We start from the raw sequence: 25266 nt of genomic DNA on the forward strand, positions 1-25266 counted from the left end.
ATTTTAAATAAACAGGAGTGTTGGACTATGCATATTAAGCCTCAAAACCCAGGATCTTCAAGGTGATCTGAGATTATTAAGAAATGGAGCAATAAAGTAAAAGTGACAATACAATGATAAGAACTTGTTGTTAATACCTGGATACTAAGAAAAGAAACATTCCCCTTCCCTTCATTAACTTCAATAATTGACTCACATCTGCTTATTCTCATTACCTTACTTCTCATTGCCGATGTTCTTAATAATGACTTAGAAACACGAATATATGTTTTATCTTAAACTAAGGCAAAAAGTCAGAATCTGTCTCTAATATTTGAAATAAATTAAATTTACAAAGACTAATGCCTAAATTAAATGCTTAAATTAAATAAGTATATTCTGGCAGGCCTGTATAGGGCAAGAGTTTTCTGGTGATTTCTGTGGCTGAGTTTTTGTATTAAAATTCCTCCCATCTACCTATAATAACTTTACTGAGAAATTAAAAGCAAATTGGCATAACGTGTTTGTAAAACCACTGTACAAAGATAGACAACTCCTTTAATTTAAGGCTGGCTCAGTTACCTAATATTAATAGTTCCCTAATTTAGAGATATCGATTAAGAATCTAAAAATAAATGGAATGAATACCAGCTTCAGTGAGCCTTAAAATGCATTTGATCACTGAATTTCTTGTTAGCACTATTTTTTTACCAACTATAGTAATAAATAGAAGAACATATTTTCCTACTAAGAATACTTTATAAAAAGCTATTTTAAATTAATCTATCTGGGTTTTTTTTTCAGTTTTCTATTGACTAGGAATGTAATTAGACTGTTGGGAATTAGAGTTCGGTGATCATAATATGGGTTGTAATCATGTAAACGATCATATAAATAGAAATGCTTCAAGTTTTAGAAAACAAATTTGTCTGGGAGGATGACCTTGGGAAAAAGGATATATTTGACTTCTGTACCTTGTTTAGAAAAACTTTTAATGATTTTCTATCTGTCCTTAATTCTGAAATAAGATACTGTAATTTTATTATATAACTTATTTCTAATCATCAGTATTTTTCTTGGTTTCTGCAGTTATGAATAGTATTTTATAGTTTCATCCATCTAATCAGAAATTAACCTGAATAAGAGGGAGATAATTAAAAATTTTCTTATGCTTAAATATGGCTTCTAATACAAAAAACTAGATAGAACTCTGTATGGTTTTGATTTTTAAATTTAACAATAACTCATGTTCATAATTTATTTTCTAGTTATTTTGTGGTCACTATTATTCCAAAGATTATTGTATTGGAAAAAAAAAAAAAAAAAACCAACAAAATTCCCAAAACAGACTTCATAATTAAAATAAGAGGGCTTGTTCTAGACTAATCTCATTAAATCAAATTCTCTATTTACTTTTCAAAATAAGGCCACCTAAGTGTTAGACTAATGTTTCCTGGACCCTATTCAAAGTGGTAAATTTTACACTCAGTGCATCTATAATCCAAGTTTACTTTGTTCCTCCAGAATGTAACTCACCAGAAACAAATAAGAAATCTTCTTGATAAAGGAGGCAAAGAAACTGAGTTTACTACACTTCTCAACCATATTATTATGAATTCCCCTTAGCTCTTTAAAAATAAATATCAGAAACAAATACAACAATATTAAAAAATCCCCAAACTTTACAGCATTAACGTTAGCAAGTATAATCTTTATGAAAGAATATTTTTGCAAAAAGTAATTTGATCCACTTGTTACTGTTTATGGGGACAGTTGAAGATTCTTCAGCAGCATTGGTAAATCCATACTGGTATTTTCGGGTATGTGTTTGCCCCATCTCCATCAGTAATTCTGAGTCCATAAATGCATTTGTATTTATAAATAATCATGTAGTCTCTTACTTATCATAAAATCATAGAATCATGGGATGGTTTGAGTTGGAAGGAACCTTTAAAGATCATTTAGTCCACTCCCCCTGCCAAGGGCAGGGACGTCTTTCACTAGATCAGGTTTCTCAAAGCCCTGTCCAGCCTGACCTTGAATGTTTCCAGGGATGGGGCATCCACAACTTCTCCGGGCAACCTGTTCCAGTGTCTCACTACCGTCATTGTAAAAAAAAAAAATTCTTCCTTACATTCAATCTAAATTTACCCTCTTTTTGTTTAAAACCGTTGCCCATGTAAATGGTGTATACAAAGAAAACATAACAAAAATGGAAAAAAAGTCTTTTGAAAAATTGATTTTGCTTTCTGTTTCAACCACAGAACATCTGATGTACAGCAGAAAGCAGATCCAGAGTTAACAAGTATTAGAAACATTTTCTCTACTTCAGGGGAGCTATATAGCTGTAGCTGGGAATCTTGTCCAAGATTCAGTTTTAAAACTCAAGGAAGTCAAAAGAAGTATCCCAGAGTAGAGTCTATCTCTGGGATATACTGATCCATTTTGCTCCATGAATGGGATGTCAAATAAGAAATAGAATTTGCTGATAAAAGCATACAGCTTCAGGGGCAGAAATCATATTGCTTAAGTGAGTTCATACTGTTCAATAAGGTACATCATGCAACACAAGATGAGAGGATATGCCAGCAACTACCTGCTTCAACAGAAGTTGCATTGAATCTGGCTGTAAATAGCTTAATGTCAAATAACTGCAATGTGGATATGTATTCACACCCTGCAATGCTAATACATGCCCAAGGGCTTAAGAAATTAACAAAATATCCTTTTAGAGGTAGAGAGGTCAAACAGAGAGAGTTACACAGATAATGAGTTAGGCGGAGTCCAACTATTGTTTTGAAAACTGTTTTTTAAAAGTGAATAGCAGAGTACTCCTGGTCCTTTTAAGGCAAAAAAAATTCCATAGCAATAAGGAAACACCTCTTCTGTGAGATACTTGACTGTGTGTGTCTTTTTAGTGGGATTGTGTCCATTATGGCTAATCAGAGGATGTGAGAATTTAAATTAAATTACTTCTTTTCTCTTGTTTTACCTGTTTTTTTAAATGTATACTTCTTGTCACATAAGAGGAACAATGGAGAGAAAGAAGCAGAAACCATTCTGTAAAAATAACATTTAAAAAATAGCAAGGGAGAATAAATATTTGCGTGTATATATTAGTTGGGCAAAGCACTTAACCTCTCTGTATCTCTGTTTATCCATCTTTAAGACAGAAAAATAACATTAACCTCAAAGAAATCCTATGAAAATTAATCGGAGTAACACTTAAACAGTTAAATACAAAAAGGTAATGTGTAAACCTGAAGTGAAATACAAGTCCCGTGTTTTACGTTACACCGAGAAAATGCATGAAACCCAGCGGTAAGCAATGAACTGTTTTTTAGTCTCACGTATTCCCTTTGAAGTCCTACCATTTTCTTGTAACTAATGTACCCTTGAGTTGTTACCTATGATGTATCACAATGTGAAACAGGCTTTGCAGGCTAAAAAACCCCGAATATTTAAATAACAAAAAGTATATGGAGATGGACAGTAGGTACACTTTGCTATTATTTGGTAAAATTTAATGCAATTTACTAAGGTAGAGAATTTGTTTTGCTCTTTAAAATCTTATAGTTAGTTTGAGTAATAAAAATGGTATTAATGATGCTTTTAAAAATTTATTGTCTCACCTACTATATTTAGTTTGCTCACTGATGGACTTTCAGAGAAGTGAACACGTATTTTTTTCTCCCTTGCTGTTCCCTTCAAGGCAGATTTGAAGCTAGAAGTTTAAATAGAAAGCTGTAAGACTTGAGGGACAAAAGCTGAAAAGTGGTTTCTAAAAAATGGTGATATTTTCTTTGGGACACAGAAAGAAAAGAGTTCATTTAAAATGACCAGCTAAGAACAGTTTTTATTTCTTTCTAAAGTTTTACAGTGCAAATAGCCTGTCAACTAATATTTCTGAAAGGTATATAATCATCTGATCTTCCAGCAGTGAAGGTTAATTTCTTGCTGAGAGAAAAATGGTTGAAGGAGATTCAACTTTCTGGTTGAGAAAACAGTTCAAAGTGTAATTATATGTATTCTATGCAATATATTTTAATGTATTCTATCAGGTCTCCATTTTTAATGCTTGTAAATTGCCAGTTACTGAGATCAAAGCCTTCTAGTTTTTTTTTAATACCATTTGAGAAAATTAAGACTGTCAATAGTGTAGTCAAATATGGGATGACGTTATGCTACCTGCAACATATGTGATTATAATATGGATATAGAACTAGTTAATATAAAGTGGAGTATAAACATCTTTGTTGCTGTCCTTTTTGGTCAAGTGCATACTCCTTTCTGCATAAAGAAAATAATATCCTATGCTATGTATGATAGACTTGAAATAATTTCAGATTTTGAAAATTGGTATGTTTATAAAATAAAATTTCTTAAAGAAATATGCTTATACTTACTTACATTAGAAATCACTATTTGTAAGTATTATCACAGCTGAAGTCTGAGTATATCAGTATTCATATTAAAATCATGAAGACTGCAAACTTAGTCAGGATCATACTGATTAAAATTTAGACCTAAATAAATTAGGAATGCACAGAGGGGAAAAAAATTAAAACAATAAAAGTACTGGACAATGGAATAATTTGCCTAAATACTTGCTGCAGTTCCATCACTTGAAGTATTTAAATCAAGACTTTCCAGTTTTAATAGCTATAAATTCTGAAGCCATAGACCTGGAGCTTAAGAATCATCATAATACCAGGTCACAAGACAAGGGTCTGCCCAACACAGTGTCCTTTTAACAGCAATAAATGTGGAAATCCAGGTAAAATATAATCTTAAGGCAATCTTTACTGATGGTTCTCAGAAGTACTTTCTCAGTCCATCTGTGACTGAAGGAGCTGTTGGTCTCTACGTAGTACCCTTGTTTTTAGTAGCTCCTCATAAGTTCTTCTTCCATTAATTTACATAACTGATTTTTTAGCCCATTTAGGTTTAGCATTTATGACATCCTGTAGCAAGCACTTCCACTCCTTAAGTGTGTATTGTGTAAAGAAATGTTCCCAGTTTTAAATGTGTTACTGTCTTTTTTCACCTGATGCTCTCCAATTCTTATACTTGAAAGGACTGTAAAAATAATTCCCTGTTCAATTTCTCCATACATCTCATGATTTTATTGATTCCTATCCTATTTGCCCCTTAATAATCTCCTTTTCAGAATGAAAAATTCAAATCTGTTCATGATGCAAAAGAGACCATAACATAATTGCTATTATCCTGCTCATCCTTCTCTATATTTTCTAATTTCACTCATGTTTTTTGCAAAGTGCAGACCAAAATGTCTATCCCCTGCACCCTGGATTTTCACATTTGTGTTATAATTGCTTGTTCTCTGCTCTTTTCTTGATAACTGCTAGTATTTTATTCCCTTTCTGTCACTACTGAGCACTGAACTGATGTTTCACAGGAACTGCCTGTTATAACCTCAAGATCTCAGTCCAGGGTGGTTAATAGCTAATTCAAAGCCCATCATTGTGAATATAAAGTAGGTTTATTCTTTCCTCATGTGCAGTACTTTACAATAAATTTAATCTAAGATTTTATCACTAGTCATTCATTACCATAATGTTTTTCTGTAACTTTTCTGTTAGTTCTTGCTTTTACTTCTTTGATAACTTAATGCCATCAACGTATTTTGTAACTGTTACTTGCATCTTTTTAAAATAATTTAAGAATATATTGAAAATCACAATTCCTGACACACATCCTTCCTGACACACATCCCTGCACAGCTCTGTGCATGAAGAAAACTATTTATGCCTACTGTTTTTTTCCCTAAATTTCCTAAACCATGTAAATTTTTTTCTTTTAAACAGCATTTGCTGAAATACTTTGTTGACTGTTTTTTTTTGAAATTGTGAATTGAGATTCTTTTTATAGTTAACATATGTGTTGTTTCCTTAAGATAGAAAATCTAACTTGTGTCCTAAATAATTGCCTAGAAATGTTGTGTAATGTAACTCCATGGAAATAGGGGATAAAAGCTTTCTAATTGATAACATATCAAAGTGATTTTGGCCAATATAGTTGTAAAGTTAAACCCATGCTAGATAAGGACCTGAGTAGTCATTTTGCAGGATTACTTAGTATGAGTAGCAGTAATTTATCTGGTGTCATAGATGTTTAAGCTCTCACGCTTTGCCCATGGTAAAACAACCTTGGAAAACACAGCAAGTGGATATGAAACACGATTCTCTCATTATTCTCATTTTAGTTAGGACTATAGCATTAATCACTGTCATGGTTTAACCTCAGTCAGTTGGCAGCTGAGTACCACACAGCCACTCGCTCACTCCCTCCCCCCTCCCCCGGTGGGATGGGGGAGAGAATTGGAAGAGTAGAAGTGAGAAAAACTTGTGGGTTGAGATTAAAACAGTTTAATAATTGAATTAAAATAATAATAACAATAATAATAATGTGATAATAATAATAATAGTAATATACAAAGCAAGTGATGCTCAGTGCAATTGCTCACCACCCACCAACTGATGCCCAGCCAGTTCCCGAACAGTGGTCCCCCCGGCCAGCTTTCCCCCAGTTTATGTACTGAGCATGACGTCACATGGTATGGAATGTCCCTTTGGCCAGTTTGGGTCAGCTGTCCTGTCTGTGCCCCCTCCCAGCTCCTTGCGCACCTGCAGCCTTCTCAGTTGGTAGAGCATGGGAAGCTGAAAAGTCCTTGACTAGTGTAAGCATTACCTAGCAACAACTAAAACATCGGTGTGTTATCAACATTGTTCTCATCCTAAATCCAAAACACAGCACTGTACCAGCTACTAGGAAGGAAATTAACTCTATCCCTGCCGAAACCAGGACAATCACTAATGGATCTGGGAGGCATTATCATAGATTTAAGATGTGTTGTGTTAGATACCAGAAAAATACGTAATTAAAAACCATTACTAGTGACAAAAGACCTACCTTAGTTGTTAAGAAAGACTACATGTAGGACTGAAATAATATAGGAAAATGTCTGCACATCTAATGATAAAAGTGTTTCAATAGGATATTTTGAAACTATGGTGTACTTTTACATCATACAATATAGTACCTAACTTATCAATAGCCTTTCCATGCAACTTTTCTTCAAATTAAATGAATTCTAAATTTCTTATTCTCACTTTAGTCAGTGCTCTGAGTCTGTTCACTCACTCTCAGTCTATTAAATAAAATATGGTTATTGCTTATAGCCATCTATCTCTATTTTTTGACAAACTGTTCTACTTGGGCTGTATTATCATTTCAACCTCCTTTCCCTGGTTTAGAAATACCATTGCAATATTTGAGGGGAAAAGGTATATTTTTCATTCAAAGCTTTGAGACTGACTTTCTTCCAAAAAATAAAATAAGAAAAAAATAGTCTTAAGCAAATGTCTTAGGAATAGAGGTCTTTTTCTTTTTAAATGTAGTGTTATGATCTAAATGAAAAAAAGATAAGTCATAAAGAATTCAAAAGCTTGCCAGCGTGCCACAGTTATTAGAAAAAATGTCATCTACATCATATATGTAGTAGTGTTGCTTTTTTTTCTGTTTAGTGTATATGCTTGTATCTTGGTTTATAATTTATTTTTCTTCTGTATATCTATTTTTCTTCTGTACTTTTCGCTAGTTTTCACAAGTGCTTTGTTTTCCCTCTTTTGGCCATATTATTATTCTCTCTGTTTTTCTAAGTGTTGTTCTTGTACCCTTATTTTACAAGAACTAAATGAAATGAAATGAAAGAACACGCATGTTGGCGTTGAAGTCCAATCTGTGGTTTGGTTGGTTTTGAATGTATTTGGTTTGTGTGTCAAGGTTTTGTTAGTCAGGGGGCTACAGGGGTGGCTTCTGTGAGAAGCTGCTAGAAGCTTCCCCTATGTCCAACAGAGCCAATGCCAGCCGGCTCCAAGACGGACCCACCACTGGCCAAGGCTGAGCCAATCAGTGAAAGTGGTAGCGTCTATGTGATAACATATTTAAGAAGGGTTGAAAAAAACCTGTGCAACACCAGCAGCAGCCAGAGGAGAGGAGTGAGAATATGTGAGAGCAACAACTCTGCAGACACCAAGGTCAGTGAAGAAGGAGGGGCAGGAGGTGCTCCATGTGCCGGAGCAGAGATTCCCCTGCAACCTGTGGTGAAGACCATGGTGAGGCAGGTTGTCCCCCTGCAGCCCATAGAGGTTAACGGTGGAGCAGATAACCACCTGCAGCCTGTGGAGGACCCCACACTGGAGCACGTGGATGCACCCAAAGGAGGCTGTGACCCTGTGGGAAGCCCACACTGGAGCAGGCTCCTGGCAGGACCTGTGGACCCACAGAGAGAGGAGCCCACGCTGGAGCAGGTTTGCTGGCAGGACTTGTGACCCCGTGGGGGACCCATGCTGGAGCAGTCTGTTCCTAAAGGACTGCACCCCATGGAAGGGACCCATGCTGGAGCAGCTTGTGAAGAACTGTAGCCCATGGGAAGGACCCATGTTGGAGAAGTTCATGGAGGACTGTCTCCTGTAGATATGACCCCATGCTGGCGCAGGGGAAGAGTGTGAGGAGTCCTCCCCCTGAGGAGGAAGGAACGGCAGAAACAATGTGTGATGAACTGACCACAACCCCCATTCCCTGTCCCCCTGTGCTGCTTGGGAGGAGGAGGTAGAGAACTCAGGAGTAAAGTTAAGCCCAGGAAGAAGGGAGTGGTGGGGGAAAGTTGTTTTAAGATTTGGTTTTATTTCTCATTACCCTACCCTGATTTTGATTGGTAATAAATTAATTTTCCCCAAGTCAAGTCTGTTTTGCACGTGATGGTAATTGCTGAATGATCTCTGTCCTTATCTCGACCCATGAACTTTTCATTATATTTTCTTTCCCCTGTCCAGCTGAGGAGGGGGGAGTGATAGAGTGGCTTTGTTGGGCACCTGGCATACAGTCAGGGTCAACCCACCACATTGATACTGAGCAAATCACTTAACATTTCTGATTCAACATAAATACAGTCAGTTTTCTGTCTGGAAGTATAGTCAATGTTCTCTATTCTGAACAGAATACCAAAATGGATAATATTTGTGAAGTGTGTTTTCATTAACTGTTACTGTTTTAAACATTGTATGCTATAAGATTGGATAAAATTATATCCAACAACTTTTCCTTAAAGTGGCAGCTGAATGTGATCTGTATGTGATAAGAACATACATCAACAGAACAATAAGACACAAGTAAGCAAGCATTAGTAAACCATTTGTGAAGTTCTTTGCTGGCTACGGCATGCCAGTTAATGCACTAGAAACTTTTAGTACCAGGAGCTTGTCATAGTTTAATGCTTCTTGTCTTACTAATATACCAACTTACTTTGTATTGAATACTTACTGTTCATTATAATTGTTGAATCTCATTAATTGAAGGAAAACCCAGTGTAAATTATTAGTATTTAAATGGGTCATTGATTTTACATATTTTAAAGTATAAATTTTGGAGAAGTCTTATTCTTCCACTTTCAAAAGTAATTACATATAAGCACACGAGAAAATATGGCATAATAAGTGTCATTAAAAGCAAATTCTCTGCCAGTATACAATTGAATACTTTGATATTGATGTTGAATGAAAAAGCAACATAACCTCTTCTAGAGCTCTGCCCTTGTCCTTTTCACAACATATGTCCCTATTTCCTTCTTTACAAAAAAAGAACAAAACACAATACTCTGGAGGAAACTAATATGTTTTCTGTTGCTGGACACATGACATGTTATATAACATGTCAGCTTGTGCATAGGTAAAACCACATTTTTTTACTTAACACACATTTATTTATTTTTTATTTAGTGGTATATAACTTCACGTCTTCAGTTTATAGTCAAGTTTTTAAAAGACTGCTTTGTAAGACAAGAAGAAGAATAAATTGTGTCTGTAAGGTCAAAACATTATGGATGAGGTCCACCTCAGCTTTCTTCAACCATCTAAAAATTGCATATCTAGTTTGCACTAGTCCAGGTTCCCACTCTAGTTAATGGAGAAAGATAGGCCCCTCCAGAGCATGATTCATTCCACTTCAGGAAAAATTTCAAGAAATAAGCCCCAAAAAACTATCTAACTTTTACGTAGCTTAGGCAAAAAGAGATAAATTCAACATTTTAGGTATACAGTCAATCTTAAGTGCTTTAAAGGTAGTCAAAATGGTAAGATACAATTTTTGTCTGTAGGGGTAAATAAACCAATGTTATCTATTTAAACAAATAATAATAATAATAATAATAATAATAATAATAATAATAATATAATAATAGATGCTTGGATTTCAGTTTAGCAAATTGAAACAAACCAATGTAAAGAAAAGAAGGTGGTATGGTGTAGTGTTTCTTTCAGGGTTGTGTTTTACATAGCAGATGCAACATATTAGTATTATTTATTATTATTGCAAATAGTATATAATATATATAACATAATATAATATACGTAGTATTTAAAATAAAATGTACTGTTTTGACTTTTTTCCCTCTACTGTTGTGCTGTTGCAGATCCAGAAAGGGTTTCACACGTATGCATAATGAGTCAGGCCAGTAGAGAGGGATGTGAGCCGCAGAAAGGGAGAAGCAGAAAGGAAAACTGAGTTTTGAAGCCTGGAGGAGTATGATAATTTATGTAACGTAAGCAACTTTGCTGATTGTAGGAGCAAGCAAGAAATGTGTTAATTAGGAGAGTTCATTCCTATTCCAGCTCCAGGAAAAGGCCTGAGTCTCACTTTTCTCCCATTTTATATGGTATTATGCCCATTTCTGGGGAAATATGCATGTATCTTTTTCTGTGTAATTTCAGTTGAATTCCTCATTCTGAGCTTCTAGTGTTTCTAACTGCACCATCTCCTGTCCCTAAATACATTCATATTGTCTTTTCATATTTCAGATGTTCATGTTTCAGATAAACAGTTTATTTTCTCAAACATGAGAAGATGTAATATTTCCCATCTCCTTCTTCCCTTCCTAGTTTGGGAAACAGTAACAAGAAAGAGGACAGGCCACCGTGTTTTCAGTCAACATTTTCTTTACAGAAGAAAAACAAAGGAAGAACAGCAGAGTACAGCTTATAGCTCAGGCCTAGATCTGTGCACTTGTGCTTTTTGTGTCTCTGAGACAGGTATTTTCTTCGCCTTCATGTGGGGGAGGAAAGCAGCACCTGAGAGCTTTAAGAACCAGAACTCCTTCTGCCCTTCCTTACCTGTCCCTTGTTTGCAGGGAGAATCCTTTAATCTTTCTTATTCTCCCTTATCTTCTGGATGTCCTGCCAGGAAACGGAGGACTCCACCTGAGAGAACAATAGCTGAGACTACCAATGGCACATTGGTAGCTCATGGTGAAAGGCAGATAGCTCAGTAAAGGCTTTTTCCACAGACTAAGAGATTAAGAACTAGGCAGTGGTGCATGTCACATACATTGTGAAGAACTAGTATAAATTCACATTAATTTGCCCTATCCAAGTACAGTTAGCTGGCACACCTATGTGTGGTTTGGAAAATCTCCATGTTGATTGTTGATATTAAATGTAACCTTATTCAAGTATGTTTAATTTGCTAATAACAGTAAACTTGTACTATACATATGATGATATTGAAATACAATTCCATTACATTTGAGGGCTTCTGTAGGTTTGTGTTGTATAATCATACTTTTATACATTGGGAAACTTGTGTAAAGGCAATCTACAGCTTCAGTAGCTCTAGAAAATGTGTATAATTATATATTCATGTGTATTATGTGTATATATATGCATTCCTTTTACCTTTTGACATCTTTAGCATCTTTTAATTTTCAGTTATTTCATGTTTTCTCTTATTTTTTTATCTGATTATTTTTTGTAACATTATTATATTGACTCCATTCAGTTTCAGTTGCTCAGTCACTCTTGTTAATAATTATATGTTGAGGATAAGCAATTCTCTGCCCTTACTCATGTCAGTAAGAATACCTCTTCTTGTTGTTTACACATAAAGCCATCACTAGCCTTATTCTGACGTCTGGTCTGCAGTGCACCCAAGAGGCTTATACTTTCAGAATTAATTTTTATTGCTTCCAAGTTCAGGAACACTAGACAGCTGTTTTATTCTGGTATTTGCTTTGAAATAGATTGAGATTTACCCAACAGGATACTACTAGTAGGGACTCTACTTTGTATTCACAAACAATTAATATTTTTCCTGTTATAGCATATGCTAAAAAGTGTCAACCATGACAGAGAAATCTAACAGATATCACTGAAGATTACTGCTACAGACACAGAGTAGACTGAATGTATTAACAGTAACTGGCAGACAACCAAACGTTTGGAAATGTAAGAGGAGAAACAAAAAAAAGACACCTCTGCTACTAGTTTCATTTAAAAACTAAATAATGATAGTAACACTGCTAAGTCAGAGATACTCAGTTATTGTTACGTCAAACTGAAGTCTTCCACTGAACAGTACAAGATCGGATCTTCCAATTTGTTTATGTGAGCTGGTCAAAATTTATTTAAGTTTCCTAACTAAAAGCAATATTCCTATATGCATGAATTCTGTAAGATCATCTCTTTAGGATGTCATCTTTCAGTCTTTCCCTTCAAAAGCCTTCTCAGTGATTACTGAACAATTTCTCTTTGAAGAGCCCAACATACATTCAAGTTATCTTGCAGTTTTACTGGACATTTTTCTCAGGCAGAAGGGGGTGAATATCAGTAAAAATATTGAGTCAGTCCATCATTATAGTGTATTGTTAGTTCATCCTAAATACAAAGGAAAACTTCATACATTTTTTCTTATCTGTTGCTTGTTATGAATATAAATACTTAAATCAAAGGAATTACTCACAGAAGAAGACTGTGTTCCAGCAGGAGGCAGATACAAGTTGTAACAGTAGGTAGTCTCTGACATTTTTAACAATATAGTAAAAGTCATTTTTCTCCTTTCACCATAAGTTAAGAGAGTGATAGGTCATAATAAACCTTTCTACCTTTAGCATCTGTGAGTTTATTAACCATACTTTCTATCATTAAACTATTTTATGTAAAACTCAGCTTGTAGTACATGAATATTAAGCTATTTCATATGAATAAATAACAGACCTTAACTTTAAAATCCTCCTAGATGCAGATATTCTGCTGTTCATTCATGCACTTTATTTTTTTCAAGGCTACTCCATGGATAGTTCTAGGTGTCTTGAAGGTGACATCCAAAGAAAATGGTAGAAGAACTGAAAAATTTAAACGATGTCCTATTTCTCACAAAAAAAAAGGAAATCTCTTTCCTCCCTTCCTCTTCCTAAATAAAAAGATTTTCTGAAACTCCTGCAATGAAAGATAGTGATTGTCATCATACTAGTGTAGTCAGATTTAATGCAGTTATCTGATCTTGTGGAGAATTCCTTTTTTATGAGAATGGGCACACGAGTTTCTCCTATCCAATGATCATTTGATTGATTACCCTTATCTGATCATCTGTAAAACCTTGTTGAGTCTTTCTCATTGAAAGAGAATCTCACACAACAGTTTCCTGCTTTCTGCTTCCTGTAGTTATGCCTGAATCCTGCTTAGTTAAAGCATGGCTTTTCTCTGTTGTCGTTTATTATTTAGCTGACTGGCCACGATCCACCACTTAGCACAGTGAATGGGATCTCCAGACTTGGGAGTTAAGATGCATGAGGGTTTGCATTTCTTGTTTCTTAGTGCGTACTTGTTAGCTTTAATCACCATAGAGACCATTTCTCTAGTGAGAGATTTCTCTTTCCCTGTATGTTAACGAAGGTTGTAGCTTCTGAAAAATGTTGCTTTCTTTTTTTTCTTTTTTTCCTAAAAAAAAAAAAAAAAGGGCATTATAATTCCTTTATAAGACCTGATAGGAAAAACATCACAGCTAAATCATAAGCAAAGAGAGGATGTCATCAATGGAGCTGATGAAGAATCAGATTTTTTTTTTTTTCCCCACTGTGAAATAAAATTTCCATGCTGTTGTGAGCAAAACTCTCTTTTGGAAAGATTATTTGGTCTGATGACAGAAATTCTGTTTAAAATTATGAGAAGTTAGATTCTGCAGAGCAATTTCAAATTCTGAGGAAGTTATCTGGCTCTGTAATAAGACCTGTGTGTATACCACAACTGTTAGACACCTGAACACCTTAATTTTTCATTCACAATCAGAAGAAACCTATTTTAAACATAGTAGAAAAGATTTATCTAAAACACCATGCTCAAGCACAATTTAAAATTATCATTTGTAACAAATGGATTGCTTTATCTGGGTTTTGGTTTGTTGGGGTTTTTTTCAGTTCTTCAAAACTGATTTGGTACAAGAGAAATGGTGATGTTACTGTAGAAAATAACAACCATGATATAGCCCATGTACATCTTTCACAGACTGAAACAGATTTTTCTACTCCTGTTCTGCAATAGTTCCTGATTGGAAACATATAGGTATATTAAGAATTGCAGAGGTAATTTGGGCCCTGTTTTAATTAATAAGGTTGATTTGCCTTTTCCTTTGTCGGTGACAAAGATCTATCATTGTAAGTGCTGATTCAGTCTTGAAACAGACATCTAAGCTTCATCAGGAGATCTTACATGAAATGCGCATTTTAGTTTATGTAATAACAATGCTTAAGCCATGCTAGTCCCTTTGGTAATATTTTAAAGGCAAATGAATTACATCAGTAATGGACTTGATTTTACACTGGAGCTTACTGAGTTCAATAAATCATTAGGCACACAAAATATCACACTGATGTGAATGGGAAACCTAGGGTGAGGAAAGACAGTTCATCTTATTCCACTGATATCCATATAAGTTATTCAGAGTGTTTCTTTATCTCTGATACCTGGCATAAGCATATATTTTACCTAGGTAGATATAACTTGATCAGTACAGTGTTAATGGCAATTATATGCTATCTGTAAAGGTTTGACTTCTGAGTTAGGTTTAATTCTTTACTGGGACAGAAGTGACAGCAATTCAGGGATCTGTTTGGAAGAATCTGATTGTACATGGTCCTGGAGAAATGAGAAGTCCAGGACATCCAGTTGATTTTCAGGGATCACCTCCTCCAAGCTCAAGAACGGTCCATCCCGATGATCAGGAAATCAAGAGATAGCTACTTGATAGCAAAGCTGGCAAGAGGCCTGCATGGGTGAACAAGGAGTTACTGATAAAACTTTAACATAAAAAAGAAGTGTACAAGAGGTGGAAGCAGGGTCAGATGTCGTGGGAGGAATACAGACACTGTCCAAGCATACAAAGATGGGGTTAGGAAAGCCAAAGCCCATCTAGAGTTGAATCTGGAAAGGGACATGAAAGGCTTCTACAGATATATCGGCAACAAAAGGAAGAGTGGGGAAGATGTGGGTCCATTCTTGAATGGGGTGGGGTCCCTGGTGAAAAAGAATGCAGAGAAGACTGAATTACTAAGTGCCACCTTTGCTCCAGTCTTTACTGGTAAACCAGCCTTGAGCAATCCCAGACCACTGAGATCAGTACAAAAGTCTAGAGCAAGGATGACTCAGAGGAGAATCAGGTGAGGGATCACTTAAACAAACTGGACATGCACAAACCCATGGGACCTGATGGGGTGCATCCATGAGTGGTGAGGGAGGTCAGTTACCTTTGAAAGGTCATGACGGTTGAGGGAGGCTCCCAAGGGCTAGAAGAAGACAAATGTCACTCCTATCTTCAAGAAGGGCAAAGAGAAGGATCGAGGGAACTGTAGGCCAGTTGGCCTCCTCTCTATACATGGGAAGGTGATAGAGCAAATAGTCGTGATCACCTTCTCCAAACATATTAAGAACAGGAAGATGATTGAAAGTAGTCACCATGGATTTACAAATGGGAAATCAGTTCTGACAGACCTGATAGCCTTCTACAATGAGATGACTGGCTTGGTGGTTGAGTGGAGAGCACTGAATGTTGCTTATTTTGACTTTAACAAGCCTTTCAAGACAGTCTCCCATGACATCCTCATTGACAAATTGATGAAGTACCAAGTAGATAAGCAGACGGTGAGGTGGATTGAAAACTGGCTGAACTGCAAAGCTCAAAGGGTTGTGGTCAGCAGCATGAAGGATAGCTGGCAGTCAGTCAGTAATGGTATGCCCCAGGGATCAATACTGCAGCCACTACTGTTTAATATCTTCATAAATTACCTATATGATGGGACAGAGTGCACTCTCAGCAGTGTTGCAGATGATACAAAACTGGATGAGTGTCTGATACACCATGCATTGTGCTGTCATTCAGAGGGACCTCAAAGGCTCAGAAAAATGGGGAGCTTGCAGAAAAGGTCCTGGGGGTCCTGGTGGACACCAAGTTGAACATGAGCCAGCAATGTGCCCTTGTGGCAAAGAATGCCACCAGCCTCCTGGGACACATTCAGCAAAGTGTTAGCAACAGCTTGAGGGATGTGATCTTTCTCCTCTATTCAGCACTGGTGAGATGCATTTGGGGTGGTGTATCCAGTGCTGGTCTCCCCAGTACAAGAGAGACATGGGCATACTGGAGCGAGTCCAGCGAAGGGTAACACAGATGATTAAGGGGCTGGAGCATCAGACATATAAGGAGAGGCTGAGAGAGCTGGGACTGTTCAGCCTGGAGAAGAGAAAACGCAGGGGGATTTCATCAATGTGTATAAATACCTAGGAAGTAAAGAAGGCAGAGCCAGAATTCTCAGTGGTGCCCAGTGACAGAATAAGGTGCAATGGGTACAAACTGAAACACAGGAAATTCCCTTTAAACAAAATAGAAAAACTATTACTGTAAGGGAGATTGGATGCTGGAACAGGTTGCTCAGAGAGGTTGTGGAGTCTCCATCCCTGGAGATATTCAAAACCTGACTGGACATGGGCCTCAGCAGTCTGCTCTAAATGACCCTTCTCTGAACAAGAGGACTGGACTAGATGATCTCTGGAGGCTTCTAGTCTCAGTTATTCTCTGATTTTGTGATAGGAATTATACTGAGAATATTGTTTATTAATCTAATACTATTTAAATTATACCAGTATTTTTTCTTATTTTTTAATCAGGCCAATTAAAAGACAGAAGTAAACTCTATACGTGTTTATTTCTCACTTTAAAAATGAAACCGAAAGTTTGTTGATGAAATTTTTAACCAGTCAACTATTGTGTGCCAATTCCATCTGTTGTTAGATGTTTTCCAAACCCATTAAAAGTATCCAGATATTATAGTGATGAAGGCCATAGTAACATCTAGATATTTAGAGGTATGGAAACTTCTCTTGTCTAGCTCTTACCTGGTTAAAAGGGAGCTTCCTTGTGCTGATGTATTTTGAATTAATGGATTCCCTGAATTTCCTAAATTAATGACAGTATTAATACTACAGTTTGCCTGGAATTTTGATGAAAAAAAAATCATACAAATGGAAATGTATAAAAAGCATAGAAATGTATTTTGCTTATTTTTGAGGAAATATGTAAGTTAATGTCATAACTGTGAAAATTGCAAGAGAACAGCTTCTTTGGATACCCTAGCATTGTTAATCTTGTAAAATAAAAGACACCAAAATATCTGAGCAAAGTGTTAAACCACAAAATACAGAGAAAAAGATATTTTATTTTTAAATAGCATTACTACAAATCAGTGAAGGTGAAGATTAACATAAATTCAGGAATAATATGCAGCCCAACTTTAGACATTGTTTGGACAGGTGAGTTTCAGTCTTTCATGATAGTTGACAGAGGATAGCAAATAATTGAGAGTAATTCTTTAGAGAATACTTATTAATCCATCATTTTAAAAAATACATCACCCCCTAAATTCTTCAGTTAAAGTGATTTGATCTTTATTTGGACTGGGTAATTATTTTTAATGAGTTTCCCAAGGACAGATTATACTGGATACTCAGATTTATATTTTATCAATTTTTGTTAATTTTGAAGCAGATATTTTTGGTATTATCTTCAAATTATGTTTGTTTTGGTTTGTTTTTAAGCAAATTGACAATGAGCCCCAGAAAAGCCTGGAGAAAAGGAGGCTGAGGGGAGACCTCATCACTCTCTACAACTACCTGAAAGTAACTAGCGATAGGACGAGAGGAAATGGCCTCAAGTTGCGCCAGGGGAGGTTTAGATTGGACGTGAGGAAAAATGTCTTTACTGAAAGAGTGGTTAAACATTGGAAGAGGCTGCCCAGGGAAGTGGTTGAGTCCCCATCCCTGGAGGTATTTCAAAGGCGTGTAGATGAGGCGCTTAGGGACATGGTTTATTGGGCCTGGTGGTGTTGGGTTAATGGTTGGACTCGATGATCTTAGAGGTCTCTTCCAACCTTAATGATTCTATGATTCTATGATTCTAAAACACAGGAATAATGTTCCTTTTCTAATAATTACAATTTCCCTTCTTGTGACATAATCTCAGCTGGTCAGGTATCAGTCACTGATGTATTACAATATTTCACAGCTGATTTAATAAAAAATAAGTATCCTGGCACAGAAAGAGGAAGGAAGAGGACCTATATTCTATCTCCACTACTGGCTGCATCATACTCGTGCCTGACTTGAGTAAGCAGCTTGATTCACTTAAACTTCCATTGATCATAAAACTGTGGACTCAAAAACCCTTACTTGAGCTTGGTGCTGTTTCATATTAACCACTTCCTGCCAGTAGGTCCTATTTGTCTGTGCTTTGTGATGTCTCAGCCATACTAATCACCTTAAATCTCTTCATAATATATTTGATTTCAAGCCAATGATAACTTTTCATTACCTTCTCAGATTTTACCTGTATTTTATTAAGAAATACACAACTGATAGTGAAAAAACAGTTACCACAAATGATATGTGGACCTTTCTCTTTCCAAAATGACCAATTTTAAGTCACATATTTGTTCACTTTCTTCAGTGTTATAGTCTTAGACAGGAGGGTGCTTAAGACAAACCTGGAAGCAACAACAATCTTGAAATACTTCTGAAATGTAGAAACAGACCTTTGAAATTGGCTGATTATATGGTATAATTGCTGTGTAAATATTTTATAATAACCGATTGAAACACAAATATAGCTTATCAATTCTATTTTTACAGTTTTCCCAGGATACAGCTCTTGATAATAGTTATGTGTGCTTGTTAAGTTATGCCTCAGAACTTGCCTGAATTTTCTATACATAGTTTGCAACTTAATTCTAAATGAGAAATAGCAGTGGAAGTCACAAGGAACTTTACTTGGCCCAATGGCGAAATGAAATTCACTGAGTATGAAAATATAATTTGATAAAAGTACAAATGTGACAGAAACAATTAGCTGTGTTAAGTTTGTTAGTTATCTTCAGCAACACCAAAGAGAACACTTGGATGCAGATAAATATTATTTTAAAAATCAGCAGAGCTAGTAAATACATTGATGTTTAATTTCTGGAGATTGAAAGAAAAATGATGGAGATAATTTAGCATCTCAGTTATGGTTCCTCCTAAAAATGGACAAAAATCTTCAAAAATTTTAAAAATATATTTTTAAAATTACTTTTGTTTGACCATTTTATAAACATAACATTCAAGTTTTCCCTTCAAACAGAGGTTTTCTTTTAAAAAATTGATTTTTCTTCTTGAAAAGAGGGTATGATAAGATCCTGAGTTGGCAAGTTGGAACTGCCTTTTTTTAAATTAGTCAAAAAAAAAAAGGAAAAAGTGAACAATTTTAAGAGTTCACATTTTTAATATACTGTTTTTAAAGCTCTATGGGTGTATAAATTGGAAGAATTGTAGGTGCCTAGCTTCATCCTTTATAACAAAATACACTAGGTAAAGATATTATAGAACATATGGCAAAGAAATATACTCTAGTAGCAAGACATTGGAATATTTATCCCAAAATATCTAACCCGGATAATGAACCAGAACTAGTTCTGTTTCTCTTTATAGGTGTTCCAGTACCTACAAATATCTAACTACTTCCACCTTTTCTCCTTCATACTCCTTAAGCCATTTTCCTCTCTATTGCTAGTAATGGTGATAAAATTAGGATGTTAATGTTTTGTAGGTACTAGGGCCAGAATTAATCCAAACAATTATTTTTTTCCTTTCACTGTTTACTTATATTGAAAGTGCGAACACCTGTGATGTGAATGTGCTGCACAGACCTTTGAACTTAAGTGCAAAAATAACATTCTTCAGTTGAGGAGTTCTACTAGCATGACTTTAAAAAATAATCATTTTTGTGATTCAGTATATATAGTCTGAAAAGTGTTTGTTGCTTTGAATCAGTTGCTCATTTATTTCACAAAGGTAAAGATGCACTGAATGTTAATGTTCTTAAGAAAAATGAAACATTCCAAGGTAAGTAAATCTTACAGAGGCTTACCAACAAAATTAATTGATAAAACACAATATATAACAATATGCCTAGAATTATAAAGGAGGATATTGCAACGAAAATTTAGGTGTGTGTTGGGTGGGGGAGAGCAGAAAATTTGAAAGTATATTCAACAGCAGAACAATGGTTTTGTTCCCTCATTACTAGAATCTTTTCACAAGTATATGTATGCCTTGTGTACCTTCATTGCCTCTTTATATACATAGAATTAAATTTTTGTCCATTTACTGCTGTAATGGTATGAAAAAAAATTAAACACCAGGACAGCTAATTAAGTGATCAGAAAAAGCAATCAATAAATATAATTTTTTATTTAAATATTTTTAAAACACTATATTAATGTATATTTTGTTCTCTTCTTTTTTTTTTTTTCTTTTTTTTTTTCCTTTCTTATTATGTCCCTTTTTTTTTTGGCCATTGGTGCCTCTTGCTTTTTCTCCTTCCTGTTTGGTCAGTGGTTTTTGGCCAGTTCGTATTTTTCCAGACATCACTCCATGATGTAGTTGAAGTATATGATGGCCCAACTCTGCAGTCATCTTTGTTATCCTCTCTCTCAGGATCTCATTCAGGTATCCTTTAATAGAACTGTCATTAAACTGTTATTTATTTTTTATGAACCTAGAAAGATAGTGTAGTCAGAAAAAAAAAAGAAAAATATGATTGTCATATTTTCTTAGATACAATTCAGGCAAATATATGAAATCAAGATTTTGAACTAAAAGCCTAATTACTCAAACTCTTCGCATTAATGAATAAAAGGAAGTAAAATTGGATCTAGTTTCTTTAGATTTTTTTCTTCTGATATTTAGCTATTATAGTGAGTGTTTTGGGCTTCTTAATCTGTGCCTTTATGACTTTTATCTAGTGAGCAATCTGAAATGGGTATTATATATTTCAAAGGGAAAGCAGCGTATATTTGTAACAAAGTAAAATTGTATAGATTATGTGCACATTGACTCAATTAAAAGAGGTATGGGCTGAGATGAGTTTTAGTGCCCCTTTTCTAGAACAACATAATACTGCCAATGTAAAATATTAAAATCCCATATATCTTGCGAAGTTTACTGAAGCACAACAGGGTTTTGAGAGGGTTATTTCTAGCTGCAAGGATGTTGACAGGTATTTTCAATGCTTCTTTAGTAAAAAGTGGTTATGATAGCTTTGTATTTGCTTTGTTTGAGTAGGTGAATCCCTTCCATTGAGCTCAGGTAACCAGATCACGGTTAGATTTACTTCAGTTGGACCAATAACAGCTAAAGGATTTCATTTTGTTTATCAAGGTGAGACAACCTGGAAAAATGTGTACATTTATTCTTTTCATCACAAATTGTAAATCATCAGAGAGGAACAGACTGAGAATGTAGAGGAAAGTAATAGCTTGTTAACAATATAACATTTCACTATTTCTGCATGTTTTGAAATATCTTTAGGACCATTCTTTTATCTCTGTTTTAAAGCTTAAGTCAAATATTTCAGAAGCATAAGAGAGGTTCCAAATTTAAGAAGACAGTTATACAAAGCAGCTGTTTCTGTTTGCTAATCTGACAGACTAATGTTAGATCCATCTGCCTGCTCAAACAGGTTTATCTCTCAATATAAATATGAATAACTGTAAGTGTTATTACTTGTGGGTGAATCAGTGATCTTGCTGTTATTAAGATACTTCTCTTGGTTTACATTATTTGCCTTTTTATGGGTCAAACACAGAAATGGTTATACATCAACTGCAACTGCAATTCATTCTTTCATTAAATTTAAATCCTGATCTGACAGTCAGAATACACATTTAGAAATCCACAGGAATAAATGTAAATATCTATATGACACAGAAATGTTATTTTGAAACCATGTATTAGCTGAATATTTCATAGTAGTGTTTCTTTTCAGTGCCATTTTAGAAAGGTTTCAGTGTGGATTTTATGCATTGTTTTTAATCTTGGCAAGGATATCAGTGCTATGCTTTTCTAAATAGTAACTCAGACATCAAAAGTATGCAATCCGTATTGTGAAGATTCATTTGGGGATTATGAAAATGTTCTTAACTGGCAAATAACTGAATGTTACTTCCAATCATTTTGAATATTTGGGGTTCAAAATCTGTATTGCTCCACCAAATCTAAAATCAAGAATCCACAATTGTTTGTATGTTTGCAGCTGTTCCAAGAACAAGTGCAACACAGTGTAGCTCTGTGCCTGAACCAAGATTTGGAAAAAGGATTGGAAATGAATTTGCAGTTGGGTCATTGGTTCTTTTTGAGTGCAATCCAGGCTATATCCTCCATGGGTCAACAGCAATTAGATGTGATACAGTACCAAATGCATTGGCACAGTGGAATGATTCACTCCCTACATGTGTTGGTAAGTTCTTAACACTTTTTAATAGAACTAATTACTGCCTAAAGTGTAGACCATTTTCTCTAGCTGAATGTGTTCCTTCTTTGTCATCTGTATAGTATTTTATTCTTGCTTACTTTTATTCACTTTCTTTTTCATTCAAGGTTTGTTCCCCTTTCTATTCTAACCTTGCTGTGACATTTCACGTGTTTCATGAACATACTCTGCTGCTATAAATTATATGTTAGCTTCTTAACATCAGTGACAGTCCCTGGCTGTCCCTTAATCAAGACTTAGAAATATCAGTTTGTGCCCTGACTGCTTGCAAGACTAAGATGCTCTCACCTTGCAGATCTCAAACAAGATATTGCAAGCTATTAGAAAGAACACTACTATATTAAAGATTTAGAAATAGTTACACTAATATTTCATTGCTTGTCAGAAAAAAAAAGCAGTAATTTTTCAGATCAGAAAATATACTGTCTGGTTCTAGTCATACAAGATTAAATTCTCAAAATTAAATTCTTAAATTAATGTGCATCCATTGACATTTATAAAGCTGATTTGCACCAATTGGAAATCTGGTGATTGTGCTGAAAAGCCCCACAGTAAGGAGATAAAATTCTAATGGTCCATTTTTCCATAGGTTTATATCAAGGGCAAATATGGCACACTTACATATTAAGTTTTATTAGAGTTTGGCTTGGGTTTTTATATGGAAAAAAATCAGTTGTTTACAAATGAATTAAAATTGGTTATCATTTGCACAGATATTTTTGCAATGCCATCAAACTTTTCCACCTGTAACATCTGTTGCAGTACTGACTGCATTATACATTAATTTTGTGCAAATTGAATACACCGAAAACTATTCATTTTGGGGTTGAACACATCTGAAGAACTCCATTCCAGCCAAAACAGTAAATATATGTATGAGTTAAAGTTACTTTACTTTTCTTGACAGAGAACAGATTTTTTATAAAAATTATCCTAACCCATTGCAAAAACCACATTATGGTATTGACCTCAGCATTAAGAAGTACATAAGCAGAGTTTTAGATGAGTGGAGGAAAGGAAAATAGAGAACATGTTTTCATTAGGTTGATTTGAATCTTCATTGCTAATCAGCTGATGGTGCATGGTAGAATCTGAGTCGTTTTCAGTAAAATAAAAGATTTTCTCCAAAATACTAAAAACTTGATAGATATCAAGACTAAGTACCACTGGGATAATATTAATAAAATGTGATTAACCAGCTGTTATACACAAATAGTGTTTAATTAGACTGTTTCAGGCATAGGAATAGAACTACAATTTATATATCAATAAGAAGCTGAAATATATACCTATATTTCATTTATTCTCAGTGATTACAGTTTAATCAGTAGAGTTGTACGATTTACCCCTTTGAAATGTATTCCCTTTCTTTTTAAGATATAACAACTCAACAAATTGAAATAATTATTTTGGCCATTGATCACAATATATTATTGATAATTTAATACATTATTTAGTCTGTGAAAGAGAAAGCTATTTGTCTCTAGGCAAGTCGAACTGAGAAAGGGTTACAGGCCACCTTATGTGTGAAAATCACTGTGCCAATAAAAGTGATAAAATATGTATGAGGTAAAAATTGCATTGTACTAAATCAGTTTAATAATTGAAGGGGTAGGCATGACCATACTAAATTGCCTTAACTCTAGTGAATGCTTGAATATTTCCTTAGAGATAGTAGACATCAATCATTCTGTCCATCCTTTTATGAGTAATTATTTAAACACTTTAAGTGACACTGACCTTTAGTTTGTCTATGTAGTTCCCAACAGATTCTATCAATTATATGCCACACAAAATGTATCTACAGTATTCATTATTAAGATAAGTTGCATTGTCCTACCTATTTTCTAAATCCTCATATTTGTATCTAATGAAATCTGTTCAGAACTTAGTAGTGTTGCATAGAAGTGATACATTAGCTTCTAATGGTTTTGATAAACCATCTCATCAATCTTTTCCTTCAACTTCTTAAATACCAACAGAATATCTGTGTCTAGATTAAGCTGTAATATTCTTTGTCCCTGTTAGAGCATCTAATGATCTAGACAAGATACATTCAAGTTGAACATTCAGAAGAGAAACTTGATGGTACTGAATGCCTCTGTCCTATTTCATGCATAACACTTTTATCAATCCATGGGCATGGATATGATGAGTGCAGTCTTGCAAGCATTTAGCAATTTCTTTATTAATGTGATAGATCTATAGTCTGTAATGGGATAACTCGCACAAGCAAAGAGAACAGTCAAGGAGTTGAGACTGGTGCTGTTAATTATTCAGACAACAACAAAGTAACAATATGAAGAAAGAATGTATCTTTCTTACAACACGTTTTTATCTATTATACTAATACAATACATAACTGTTCAAACTTCATTCTTAACCCCTAAAAATAATGCATTATTTTTGTAAGATTACTAGGAGACAATGGAATGGATTTCACTTTGTTAAATGTCAAATAAATAAGGGGAATATGAGCATGATTCTGTCAGGCAGAAAACTGACATAATTCTAATTTTCCTTTATTCTTTTTTGGTCATTTAAAAGAAGGTTTTTGAGATACAATATTTTATTTTCCTGAGGTGAATA

At 34.8% G+C, this 25266-nt stretch overlaps 1 protein-coding gene across 1 annotated transcript in view; it reads left to right on the forward strand.

Annotated features, from left to right (window-relative positions):
- The window catches only part of CSMD3 (CUB and Sushi multiple domains 3), an 823344-nt gene that overhangs the window by 641496 nt on the left and 156582 nt on the right, over positions 1 to 25266 (forward strand). The window contains exons 33-35 of the mRNA XM_076329214.1: positions 20742 to 20855; positions 21471 to 21566; positions 22441 to 22644. Coding sequence (XP_076185329.1) covers positions 20742 to 20855; positions 21471 to 21566; positions 22441 to 22644 — 414 coding nt within the window. The remainder of the gene's footprint in view (positions 1 to 20741; positions 20856 to 21470; positions 21567 to 22440; positions 22645 to 25266) is intronic.

The sequence above is a fragment of the Aptenodytes patagonicus genome, chromosome 2, assembly GCF_965638725.1.
Source record: "Aptenodytes patagonicus chromosome 2, bAptPat1.pri.cur, whole genome shotgun sequence".
NCBI classification, from domain to species: domain Eukaryota; kingdom Metazoa; phylum Chordata; class Aves; order Sphenisciformes; family Spheniscidae; genus Aptenodytes; species Aptenodytes patagonicus.